This window comes from Hippocampus guttulatus, chromosome 14, assembly GCF_054856545.1.
Source record: "Hippocampus guttulatus isolate MCC_2025c chromosome 14, RoL_Hgut_1.0, whole genome shotgun sequence".
Lineage (NCBI taxonomy): Eukaryota > Metazoa > Chordata > Actinopteri > Syngnathiformes > Syngnathidae > Hippocampus > Hippocampus guttulatus.
The window spans coordinates 15789732-15803437 of NC_141274.1; the positions used below are offsets into that span (position 1 = coordinate 15789732).

General features: G+C 43.2%; 1 protein-coding gene across 2 annotated transcripts in view; it reads left to right on the forward strand.

Annotated features, from left to right (window-relative positions):
- Positions 1-9722, forward strand: part of pik3r2 (phosphoinositide-3-kinase, regulatory subunit 2 (beta)) — a 65918-nt gene extending 56196 nt beyond the window's left edge. For both annotated transcript variants that reach the window (XM_086128364.1, XM_086128362.1), the window contains exons 12-16: positions 708-850; positions 943-1119; positions 1225-1296; positions 1423-1593; positions 2084-9722. In XM_086128364.1, coding sequence (XP_085984490.1) covers positions 708-850; positions 943-1119; positions 1225-1296; positions 1423-1593; positions 2084-2291 — 771 coding nt within the window. In that variant the 3' untranslated portion in view covers positions 2292-9722. The remainder of the gene's footprint in view (positions 1-707; positions 851-942; positions 1120-1224; positions 1297-1422; positions 1594-2083) is intronic.
- Positions 9723-13706: the final 3984 nt, after the last annotated feature.

The window sequence follows — 13706 nt, forward strand, 5'->3', positions numbered from 1 at the left end:
GGTGTCCATCAAAAATTCCTCCATAAACTTCAACTTGTTCAGAATTCAGCAGCCCGGATCATCACGAGAACCCCCTCCTTCCATCATATCACCCCCATCCTCCGACAGCTCCACTGGCTTCCTGTCAAACTTAGAATCAACTTCAAATTACTTCTCTATACATTCAAAGCCATCCATAACCTTGCGCCCCCCTATCTGTCAGATCTTCTTCAAATCTCCATTCCCTCTCGCTCACTCAGGTCCTCATCCTCCCTCCACCTTTTTCTACCCTCTGCCCGTCCGTCTCAGTACAATGGGGCGCAGAGCCTTCAGTCGCTCTGCCCCCAAACTCTGGAACTCACTTCCTCCCAACATTCGTAATATTGACTCTCTTTCCATATTCAAAACCCACCTATTCAGACTTGCCTACCCGCCTTAAATCTTTCTTTCTTTGTTTATGATTTTATCTGTGTTTTACTATTGCTCTTGGTTGTACAGTGTCCTTGAGTGTTATGAAAGGCGCTTGCAAATGTGATGTATTATTATTATTATTAAGTGCTTTTGCAGTTCACCTCATGAAAAATGGGAGCAAAACCAAATGTTGCATTTCTATTTTTGTTCAGTATAGTTCTACTTGAAGTATCGGGGGAGACATTTTTCAAATAAAACCCAAGGGGAAAAAAAGACGATACCCTAACGGTCATTGGTCAATCACAATCCCACCACAGGAACTGCAGATGAAGCGCACAGCCATCGAGGCCTTCAACGAGACCATCAAAATATTTGAGGAGCAATGTGAGACTCAAGAACGCTATAGCAAAGAGTCTCTGGAGCGCTTCCAGCGTGAGGGCAATGAAAAGGAAATTCAGAAGTGAGTGATTTTTTTTCCCTTCATTAGGTTATGAACAATGTGTTGTCTGTTGTTTTGTCCCTGACATCATTTCTATTCTTCTGTCTCATCAGAATCCAGAGCAACTCGGAGCGTTTGAAATCTCGCGTGAAAGAGATCCACGACAGCAAACGAAAGCTGGAGCAGGACCTGAGAGAGCAGGTCTCCGATAACAGGGAAATCGATAAGAAGATGAATAGTCTCAAGCCAGATGTCATGCAGCTCCGCAAAATTCGAGACCAATACTTGATGTAAGGCAACGCATGTCTACTCCACCCAAATATGGACTAATTTCGTAACATTTGCTGCCCTGTGGCTATACGACTGCACGGATTGTGTGATGGTCTTGTTTTCAGATGGCTGACACAGCAGGGTACAAGGCAGAAAAAGATTAACGAATGGCTCGGCATAAAGAATGATGCTGATGAGTAAGTGTGTGTGTGTGATGATTGTCATCTCAAGGACTAGTGACAAATAATGCAGTGCATCCATTCATTTCCCACCATTGGAAAAACGATCATCAAAATGTCAATATTTGGCGCCCGTGTTTCCAGCTCGTACTCGCTCGAGGACGACGAGAGCTCACCCCACCATGATGAGGGCACTTGGTACGTGGGCGACATTAAGCGCACCCAGGCCGAGGAATTGCTGCGAGGGAAATGTGATGGAACCTTCCTCATCCGTGAGAGCCAATCACAGAAAGGCTCGTACGCCTGTTCTGTGGTGTAAGTTGCCCTTGCTTGTTCAAATACAATCAAAATTGCCATTTGGTCAAATACAGCAATTGCTGTGTTCCGGTGTGTTATGTTTTTGAGTATCAAAGTACCTGAGCTGTTCACAAATTTGTATTTGGGTTATTCTCCGTCTAAAGGCTTACTACGTACCGAGCGACACGGCCAAAACAGGCTGAACTGTGTGCAGGATTCGGCAGATAGTTGTCGTCATTCAAAAGTCAAGCAGTGCCGTAGCATCGCAAATATAACACCCAATCTTTTCTGGGTTCTGGGTGTGAGCGAGACCCAGGTGGCCGGCGGCCACCGCCATGCCACTTAGCCATATTCAACTCGATTTTGACATTTAGAACCAGATTTAACTTTTTTTGCAATATTCGATAGTGAAATCACAGTCTCAAAATGATTTTCAATTCCCTTCCGTCCCCGCTCGTCTTTCTGGTGGGCCACAATGTCAGCCTGACTTTTTCTTACCTCTTTGCAGTGTGGATGGAAACACGAAACACTGCGTCATCAACAAGACGGCCACAGGTTACGGATTCGCCGAGCCGTACAATCTCTACTCATCCCTCAAAGATTTGGTGCTTCACTACAAAAATGTCTCCTTGATCCAACACAATGACCAGCTGAATGTAAATCTAGCATACCCGGTCCTGGCCCGCTCTCAGAATCACAACCAGCACCCCAGATGAATTCCTCACCAGCAGATAAGGGACTTCACCGGGGGCGGGGGGGTTCCACTCTCATACATTGGGGGTCGAAGGGGGAGTAGGGGGGTGTACTCTGATCAAGGTCGGTCTTGTGTGTACGTGGCAAGTAAAATCCACTTAATGAGCATGACTAACTGGCTAGAGGCCGGGCTTTGTTTTCCATCTGATCCCAGTGGAGCTGAGAGCACGTCTTGCTAGTATCGTGGCTTCACAACAAGCATACCGACTTGTAACTTCTGCACTGTACAGTTGGCCTGTCGCAGCGAGCCGCTTCAGCCAGACATAACTGTACAGTGCACATTACACAAGCCCCAGCGTGAAAATACACAATAACACATCTTGATACAGAAGAACAACCTGTTCAAGAATAAGCACACAAATTCTGTCGAGGAGGAGGGAGAGATGGTTGGAGGATGAGAATTTTTTAGAGGAGACACTTTGTTTTGTTTTTTGTTTGTTTGTTTGTTTGTTTTTGCCTGAAACAACACGATAGCTTTTGATAGACAAAGGCCCGAACTGTTATCCGAAGACCGCCTGCAAACTCTCCGTAGACAAAAGCCTGTGCTGTCATCCTGTGAAAAGGACTGGTTTGGCTCAACCAGGCTGTTTGCTTCACACCTTAAGGGCGGCTGAGAAAGTGTTGGACTTGGGTGGTGTAGTCACTGGAGCCTGGGGAAGGGGATGAGGTCGATATTTAGTGGAATGGATGTTTTTAGGGCGTTGTAGAAAACTCGAATTTGGTGCTGGTCTAAATACATAGTAACAGCTTTGAATTGACCACAAGCCTGTGTCACGAGCTGAGAGAGACGGGAGAGAAAGTCTGTCAAAGTAGACAAAGCTGCCGCTTAAAAATATCCTCTTTTTTTTTTTGTCAAATGTTCTTTATTTCCAACCGCTTTGGCTCGTTGCTCTGTCTCAACAGGCTTCCATTTGAATTGACGTGAGATATAACAGGATAAAAAAAAATGCACGGTACATCTCGTGAAATGTTTGAGTCATAGTACATTGATGAGTGCAGTTCCTCAGGATGACTGAAAATAGTGGAAAATGCATCCAACTTGTTTTTGTTTCTTTCTTGTTGGGTCCTCTTCAAGACGGTAGCATCTGTAGCCATTGACTTAACTGTTAGTGCTTGTTCTATGCGTCTGCTTTCTATATACTAATGAAGGTACGTGCAAAGCATCGATCGATGTGATTATTGTACCTTTGGTACTGTATTTGCTTTGTTCCTACTTAGACTGTTTTTTCCGCGGCCCTTGCAGATGTTATTTTTTTATTTTATTTTTTGAATATAATATCTAGTCACGGTACTTCCCCTTTTTGCGTTTGACTGTTCGTTTTATCACAAGCTTCACTCGCAGAGCTGGAGAACAATTAATGTACAGAAAAAAGAAAAAGCGGTAATATAACCACGTATTTTGGCCATACATGCAGTCGATGTATGCAAGTGGAGTGGCGCTTGGATTCCATTTTCCGACGTCAAGCTAATGTGAGCCAAATGAAGGGTTTAAAAGCATTGTTGTTTGTTTCTTTGTGGTCACAGAGATTAGGAAGTCCTTCGTGCTTGTTTTTCTACCTGTTATGCATAAACAGCGCTTTTCAAATTTATGAGGCCAGTGGTTCTCAAACTTTCTATGCCAAGTATTCGATAATTTATACCTAAAAGGCACCGTTAACATTATTGTAAGCCACTGTGACATTACGCACAGTTGGAAAATTAACATGTTGCTTTGGGGGAAAAAAAACTCCAATAATGATTCAGTTGAGACGTATTGCTCACAAAAGGTAAATTAAAGTTTTACTTAAATAAATGTTAAAAAAAGAAACTGCTCTTGAAGATTCAAGGCAAACACATCCAATTGAAGTGTGAGTCTTTCTTCTACCACTAGAGGGAGCCCGTGTACTATCCATCCATGAGCGGAACCGCTTTATATAATACAATACAATACATCCTGATTTATCTTCACGAGCTGGGCACACTTTGAAACTCAAGGGTCTAATAAATTTGCAAAGTGCTGTACAGTGATCCCTCACTTATCGCGGTTAATGGGGAGCGGGACCCTGCCGTGATAAGGGAAAACCACGAAGGAGGGTTTGCTCCCCACTAGATATTTTTGTGTAAGTGCATGTGGGTACCAGCATGTTTAAAATATATAAACAGTAATTATCCTTTACATATTTGAGACAAAGACTACAGCAGTACTACACGTCTTTACTTAAATATTTATTTGTATAACCTAATACAGTAATGAACATCCATCAGCATTGCCTTCTGAGTGAAACAGAGACTTGTGTCCGTGGCGCTCTGACGGTGTAGCCGTCGTTAGCCTCCAGCTAGCTCCCGGCCAGCTATCTCCATGCAGCCGATGTGCTTATGATAAGACAATCGATAAATGAAGTGCAATATACCGAGGGATCACTGCACATTAAAGCATGAAGCGCGCTTGCACGATGCACAACACACGAGCACGCGCAGAAGAATCGTTTTTCCACTTACACGCATTCTCACCTCTTCTCACTTATTTGTTTGAATGCAGGTCTCACTTGCAAAGCACAAGACTTGCTAATACAATGTCCAGAATGAAGCTCACCTACCGTACTCTAGCCAAAAAAGGAAGAAGCAGTATTTTATTTGTGGAAGGGTTGTGCAGGGGAGACAAGTCAATTGTATTTTTGGATTTGAAAAAAAAGTGGCCAAAATCAGCTGCAAAACACAAGAGGAGTGTGATGAAGGCTATAGAAACGGTTTTTGTTCTTTTGTTTTTTATTGTGAAGATGCTGATACAGTTAACATGAAGTACACTTTGAGTTACAAGTGAATTGATCATGTTTACTGACAAATAACCTTTTTTTCACTCATGGCTCAACACGGACATTACTTTAGAAAGTGATCTTGTTTGTGCTTTATGGTATTTTTCCTGATATTTTTATTTTGTAGTTGGACTGGCCCATTTTTTTTTTGTTTTTTGTTTTTTTTAATGAACGCAGCTTCCCAAATATTCATTTTTCGCCATCGTAGCCCGGTCTATTCAGTTGTACTGCACTTTGCACACACTTCTTTGGCTTAGAGGTGAGTTCAGCGCTTCTGCTCAGAGGGTTTAAACGAAGAAAAAAAAAAGCGAGTGAAAGATTAGAAGTGCCTTTCGTCAGTTGTGATGAGCGCATCCTCTCCTCTCTGTTGTTGGAGCCACTTGCTGCGCCCGCCATCTTATTTTACCTTTCTTGGCAAGATGCGCGTGTGCGTATTTTTATATGTTGGTACGTCTTTAGTTGTATCTGTTTGCTGTTTAGATGTATTATTCAATTGTTCTTTAAAGTTCTATTAAAGTTCTTGCTTTAGTGCGGCGCACTCTCACTTTGCACGCATGCTCAAAATGCACTACAACCTTAAGAGAGGAACTCCATTTGGCCTTCCAACTATCTCGTGTTGTTTTTGGAACAAGTGAATGAATGGCAAAATTTACTCAAAAAAGAGTCTTTCTGTGACTCTTCCAGTCTCTCTGTTATTACTTGCTCGAGACCAAGTCATGCCAAATGTACTCAAACATTGAAAAGTTGGACATAGGAGGTCAAATCAAAGTCTGCGTCGTGTGAAAATAAATCTCTTCTTAATTTGACCCATCACAAATAGCCAACTATCCAAAATGGGGCTTCTCTATACATTCAAAGCCATCCATAACCTTGCGCACCCCTATCTGTCAGATCTTCTTCAAATCTCCATTCCCTCTCGCTCACTCAGGTCCTCATCCTCCCTCCACCTTTTTCTACCCTCTGCCCGTCCGTCTCAGTACAATGGGGTGCAGAGCCTTCAGTCGCTCTGCCCCCAAACTCTGGAACTCACTTCCTCCCAACATTCGTAATATTGACTCTCTTTCCATATTCAAAACCCACCTATTCAGACTTGCCTACCCGCCTTAAATCTTTCTTTCTTTGTTTATGATTTTATCTGTGGTTTTACTATTGCTCTTGGTTGTACAGTGTCCTTGAGTGTTATGAAAGGCGCTTGCAAATGTGATGTATTATTATTATTATTATAAAATACTGAAAGATCAAGCGTTTCTCTCCGCTCTCGAGTGCTGTGGGCATGTGAGTCTGCTGTGACGGCCTGGAAAAATTGGTGCTATTTCATCTAGCATCTTTCTCATAGCATAGCTGTTTTTCTTTGATCTGGGCAAATATCGAGTATATTTGCCAAATGCCACCAATGGCTGGGATACATCCCACCGGGTCGCTGCCAGGATTTTGAGGAGGCGCTCTAAAGCACCCGCGCTGCAAAACCCCTCTATACGTTAGCTGTCACGCCTGATTTAAAAAAATAAAAATAAGAAGAAATGATCTGGCTCTTCCACCTTCTCTGCTCGCGCTTCACGGTTGACCATGAGGTGCTCTTGAACAGCCATGAGTGTTTGACGTTTATTTTAACGGAAAATGTATTTTCAAGGCCGTACAAGTCTCTGAATCTCTCAATGGGATCTTCACCTGTCAAAGTTTGAGTGCATTCTGAGTTCCTTGCGGCAATTTCACCTGAAGGCCGAATACCTTCAACTTTTTGGGCAGTAGCGGACATAGTTGACCAAATCCCCCATCTGTTGTCTTCACTTGATTAGTTTGAAACTCTGCATTCAGTGTACAGGGTGTGCAGACACTCAAGTCACAATTATCTTAGCTGGCTTCTGCTGCCGAATCGCATTGAGACTAATAGACCGCAATGCCATGCAAAGGCCAGTTTAGCATAACAATAGAACCTTCTGTCTGTGTCAAGAGTTACGAGTGGGAGTTTGATTGCTTTGCGCTGTTCATGGATCTGTTGTCAATTGAAATTTGTCGTTGGGATAGCGCGATCGTCGAGTTGAGCGTTTCACATATTTCAGGGATGTTTGGTCGACTTTGGATCCGCTCTCAGCTTTTTGTAGTCCACGTGGGTCGAAGAGATGAATGCTTTCAGCTACCATATTTTGCGGGAGGCATTTGAAAGCTTGAGGCGGTGCAACTTTGGCATGACGTGGGCGTGCCTTCAGGACTCGGGCACGCTTTCGCTCCTCTTCCTGCTCGTGTACTAAATATGCATTTTGTGTGCATTTATATGCATTTTTCTATACGGCGAATCATCATTTAAAGAATCCAATATTTTTTCATCGGCTTTGGTACACTGTATATGATCTTTCTTGAAAAGGCCTGACGCCCCAAGCACATTTTTCACTGACGATGAGGAACATGCAATTTGGTGTCTGTACAAGTTTGAAATGTGAGAGATGTAATACAGAGTAACTATTTTGAAGCGTATACTTAGATATCTATATTTTTCGATGATGTAATTGTCATTTGGCCTGTGCTTGAAACTAATCGGAGCTGGGGGGTTTCTCTTAAGGCTCTGCGGCGGCTCAGTAATCATGGCGAGCGGTTCATAAAAGGCGGGCAATTTTGAATACTCCGCTGCAGCAGTCTTCATAATACTTTGCGGTTATCGTCAACTACAGTATATTCAGTGTAATAAACCGGTGCATTCGGATGATAAAGCAAGCTCATGTACCTGTGTCGATATTTACGGAACCAAGGCCGTACGGTACAAGTATGTTCAATGCAATCTTGGCTGCTTTGCATTTTTGAAGTCATGGAGAGATGTTTGGTTTTGTTTTGCATTTCTTGAACTTAATGACTCATCGTCATTGGGAAGATTTGTGAGTTGTGTTGTGACCACAAATATCACACAGACAGAAATTGGAATGAAACATCGTAACTCTGGAGGAGCCGGAATTTAAATTGCAAAATGCAATGAAAAATGTGTTCGCCTGACTGAGGTTGTACACTAACTACAAATGGAGGGGTGGGGGTGGGGGGGACTACAGCATTCTTCAGGTCGCCATCACTCCTTGCTACGGATCTTCACAAAATCAAACAATGATGGTTCTTTTATGATGCTCCAGCATTTTTTTTTTTAGCTTTTTGGGCAGGGAAAAAAGAAATCTGTTAGAATTGTTTGTGTTTTGTGTGTTTTTTGTTTGTTTAATAACCTTACAGAGCCTATACAGAAAAAGATAAGCTAGCGTGAATTTTTTTTTTTTTTTTGCTGAATACATTAAAAGAAATACAAATGTTTATGACATGTAATTAACCAAATAATAAAAACCCATTTAAGAATCAATCCATCCCTCAAAGTGGCCATGATTGATTTGCGTTTCTTTATTTCCTGCTGTTATAAACTTGAAAATATTGCTTGTCCTTTTTATTTTCTCGTTAATATTCATTGTTGTTTGACTTGTTAGAACAGTGCTCCCTGTATTTGCAACATTCGTTTCGAACCCAACCTGCTTCAAGAAAACACTGAGCCTTGTATATTGCATCTTTTCTTGATTCTCTGTGATGTGCGTGTCATCATGACTCTTAGATGTTGATTGTTGATAACTTTGAAATATGATGCTCAAATATTATATGACACCAACGTATAAATCAAATCCTACAGCCTTTTTTTTTTTTGCACTATTTGAAGCAAAGGGCATGATGAGTCCATTTCTTCATTTGTCTCAAAAGCTTGTTTGATTTGCGTTTTCATTTCGTTCTTTGGAGCCGATGTACAGTGGACATAAACAACTGTACACACCGCTGTTCAAATGCCAGATTTTGTGGGATTAAAAATAAAACCAAGATTAATCATTGTCAAAGTATTTTTTTTTAAATTGTAACCAAAAACCTGTACAACTCAATCAAAACGAGAAAGTAAAAATAATGAACTGATTACTGGCCATAATGACTTTTGTCAAATTAGTTTCATCCATCCATAACACATTTTCCCATATGCTTTTAGGTTTTTAAGTTTTTTATTTTGTTTTGTTTTCATTTGAAACTGAGGTCAGACTTTGTGGCCACAATTCCTAAAAGTATGTTTGAGGCAAACGCAACATTGCTCGTCAGAAAAATAACCATACAGAAGCATGGTTGTAGCAGCATCATGCTTTGGATCTCAACCCCCCACCGCCCACCCCTTTCCCCACCCAATACCAATATTCAAGTCTTGGAGAAATGATTGGTTGGCTGTCATGCCACAATTGTTTCAAAGGCTCAGGTAATAACAAAACATGACTACATAATAATGTTAATCTGGAAGCCTGTGCTGTTCACGGTGGAAGCGAATAAAGCAATCACACAAAGCCACACCAAAGGACACGTGAACTGAGAGGGAGCACTGTTGTTTCAGGCTTTTGTTATTTTTGTGTCTCACACTATGCACAAAAAAAAAAAAAATCCTTGTGTTCATATCGGTCAGTTGGTCTGTGATACTTTACAAAGGACTAATTTACATTCTCATGTACAGCCCGCAGTGTTTTCTTCATTCACACAGGTACTCTTTCATCTGTACGATTTTCTCTTGCCTGATATAATGATTTTAAAAGACAATAAAATATTCTGTATATAAAATGTGGTCTGGTTATATCTGTCAATATAACAATAGAACACACTGCAAAAGCCCATTCGAATGGCAGGGCTTTGTGATGCAAAAAATTGAAGACAAATACAAATACGCAAAATCCAACTAGAACATATGAGCTTTATTCAGGCTTAGTCAGAAGCACCGAAAATGGTGGCAGGTGTGTGCTGACTCCGACATGAGTTTGAATGTCATTGGTTAATTCGGAACACAGCCACATTCCAGTTATAAGAGGGTGTGCACACTTGTGCAACCACATTTACCCGAGTCGTTGGTTTTTACTTCCCCTCTTGAAAGATTCGAGTTATTTTTTTTCAATTGAGTTGTACAGTTTAGAGGTCACATCAATGGTGAAACGAAAAATGGTAAGACGAGGGACCTATGCAAGGATTCTGTTTGTGGATTTCATGTCCAGATGACATACCAGTGGAGGTATGGAAGTGCTTAGGGGAGGTGTCGGTTGATTTTTTGACTAGGTTGTTTAATAGAATATTAGACACAAACAAGATTCCTGATGAGTGGAGGAAGAGTGTCCTAGTACCAATTTATAAGAAGGGCGATGTACAGAGTTGTAGCAACTACAGGGGGATAAAGTTGATGAGCCATACGATGAAGGTTTGGGAGAGTAGTTGAAGCCAGGTTGAGACAGGAAGTGGAGATTTGTGAACAGCAGTATGGTTTCATGCCGAGGAAGAGCACCACAGATGCAATATTTGCCCTGAGGATGCTGATGGAGAAGTACAGGGAAGGTAGGAAGGAGCTGCACTGCGTATTTGTAGATTTAGAGAAGGCTTATGACAGGGTGCCAAGAGAGGAATTGTGGTTCTGTATGAGGAAGTCAGGGGTTGCAGAGAAGTACATAAGGTTGGTTCAGGACATGTATGAGAATAGTACAACAGTGGTGAGGTGTGCAGTTGGACGGACAGAAGACATTTTGGGCGATTTTAATAGAGCACATCTTAACCGTGAACTTCCCAGATATAAGCAGCACATTGACTGTTTCACCAGAGAAGGCAACATTCTAGACCACTGCTATACAACAATCAAAAATTCATACCGATCGGTCGCCCGTGCCGCATTGGGTCTTTCTGACCACAATTTAATCCACTTAATACCTACATACAGACAGAAACTCAAATGTGCTAAACCAGTTGTTAAGACTGTTAAAAAATGGACAGATGAAGCAAAGCTAGCTCTACAAGAATGCTTAGACTGCACTGATTGGGGCGTCTTTGAAACTTCAACGGGCACACTGGATGAATACACAGACACTGTAACATCATACATCAGTTTCTGTGAGGACATGTGTGTACCAGCGAAGTCCTTCCGCTCCTTCAACAATAACAAGCCATGGTTTACTCCCAAACTCAGGAAAGAGAAAGAGGCCGCATTTAGAAGTGGAGATCGGGCACTGTACAAACATACCCGAAACCAATTGACAAAGGAAATTAACATCGCTAAGAGAAGCTATGCAGAGAGGCTGAAAAACCAGTTCTCTGCTCACATCTGTGAGGAATGGCCTGAAAGCAATCACTAACTATAGAATGCCATCCCCCCAAACAGTGAGCAATAAGGGTCTTGCTAATGAACTAAACATGTTTTTCTGCCGATTTGAAAAGGACACCCCCATTTCCCACATAGACCCACCTCTACCAGAAACTACTCTATCTACCCCCCCCCCCCCCACCCTCTTTTTCTCCACTACAGATCCACGAACAGACGTGAGACGGCTCTTCAAGCAGCAGAAGATCAAAAAAGCTGCGGGGCCTGACAAAGTGTCCCCCTCCTGCATGAAAGTCTGCGCTGACCAGCTGGCTCCGGTCTTCACACAAATCTTCAACAGATCCCTGGAGCTGTGTGAGGTCCCATCCTGCTTCAAACAGTCTACCATCATCCCAGTTCCCAAGAAATCGGCAACATCGGAACTGAACGACTATAGGCCTGTCGCCCTGACGTCTGTGGTCATGAAGTCCTTTGAACGCCTTGTGCTGAACCACCTAAAGAACGTCACCGGACCCCTGCTGGACCCTCTCCAGTTTGCCTACCGGGCAAACAGGTCTGTGGAAGACGCAGTCAACATAGGTCTGCACTACATCCTCGAGCACCTCGACAGCACAGGGACCTATGCAAGGATTCTGTTTGTGGATTTCAGCTCTGCATTCAACACCATCATCCCGGAACTCCTCACCCCCAAACTTCTCCACCTCGGTGTGTCCCCTACGATCTACCAGTGGATCCTCAGCTTCCTGACGGGACGGACACAACAGGTGAGACTGGGACCAACAACATCAACAACACGCACCACCAGCACTGGAACCCCACAGGGATGTGTCCTCTCTCCACTGCTCTTCTCCCTCTACACAAACAATTGCACCTCAACAAATCCAGCTGTCAAACTCATAAAGTTCGCAGACGACACCACGGTCATCGGTCTCATCAAAGACGGCGACGAGTCTGCGTACCGCCAACAAGTGGAGCAGCTGGAGCTCTGGTGCAGCCGACACAACCTCGGGCTGAACACGCTCAAGACTGTAGAGATGATCATGGACTTCAGGAAACGTTCTTCTCCACAGTTGCCCCTCACACTATCCAACTGCCCTGTGTCAACCGTCGAGACCTTCAAGTTCCTGGGAATCACAGTCTCCCAGGACATGAAGTGGGAAATCAACACCATCTCCATCCTGAAAAGGGCCCAGCAGAGGATGTACTTCCTGAGGCTGCCGAGGAAGCATGGCCTGCCACAGGAGGCGCTACGACAGTTCTACACGGCAGTCATCGAATCAATCCTGTGTTCTTCCATCACGGTTTGGTTTGGGGCCGCCACAAAAAAGGACAAAATCCGACTTCAACGGACAGTTAGGACGACGGAAAAAATCATTGGCACCGCCCTACCCACTCTTGAGGACTTGCACACTGCAAGAATCAAGACAAGGGCACGGAAAATCCTCCTGGATCCCCGGCACCCTGCCCACCACCTTTTCCAGCTACTCCCCTCAGGCAGGCGCTACAGATCCATGCGCACCAAATCCAGTAGACACTTAAACAGCTTCTTCCCTCTAGCCATTAACTCCCTAAACAGTCACTGACGTAGTCACTCTTCTTGTACTACAAATACTGCTACTGGTCACTCTAAAATGGTTCAATGATTTTCTACACCAACTGTACAAACTGTCATAGTATTGTATTCTACCACTGTTCACTTTAGCTCTGCTTGATACTTTGCACATTGTCTCACAGTTGTCACTGGGTGGTACCACCGCACTACGGTTCACTTACATTACGAAATGTCCTTGCATACCTATTTGTCATGTCCTTGTTTACGATGATACTAATGCAGCGTGTTATACCAGAGACAAATTCCTTGTGTGTTCTACATACTTGGCCAATAAAGATGATTCTGATTCAGATTCAAGGTGGAGGTAGGACTGCATCAAGGATCAGCCCTGAGCCCCTTCTTGTTTGCTATGGTGATGGATAGATTGACAGATGAGGTCAGACAGGAGTCGCCCTGGACTATGATGTTTGCAGATGACATTGTGATCTATAGTGAGAGTAGGCAGCAGCTACAAGGAAACCTAGAAAGGTGGAGGTTTGCACTAGAGAGAAGAGGAATGAAGGGCAGTCGTAGTAATACAGAGTACATGTGCATAAATGAAAGGGAGACCAGTGGAACGGTGAGGTTACAAGGAGCAGAGATGGAGAAGGTACAGGAATTTAAGTACCTAGGATCAACAGTACAGAGCAGCGGAGGCTGTGGAAGAGAAGTGAAGAATAGAGTGCAGGCAGGATGGAACAGCTGGAGAAAAGTGTCAGGAGTGATTTGTGATAGAAGGCTGTCAGCTAAGGTGAAGGGAAAAGTTTTCAGAACAGTTGTGAGACCAGCCATGATGTACAGTCTAGAGACACTAGCAATTGGCAAAAGACAGGAGGCAGAGTTAGAGGTGGCTGAGTTAAAGATGCTGAGATTCTCCTTA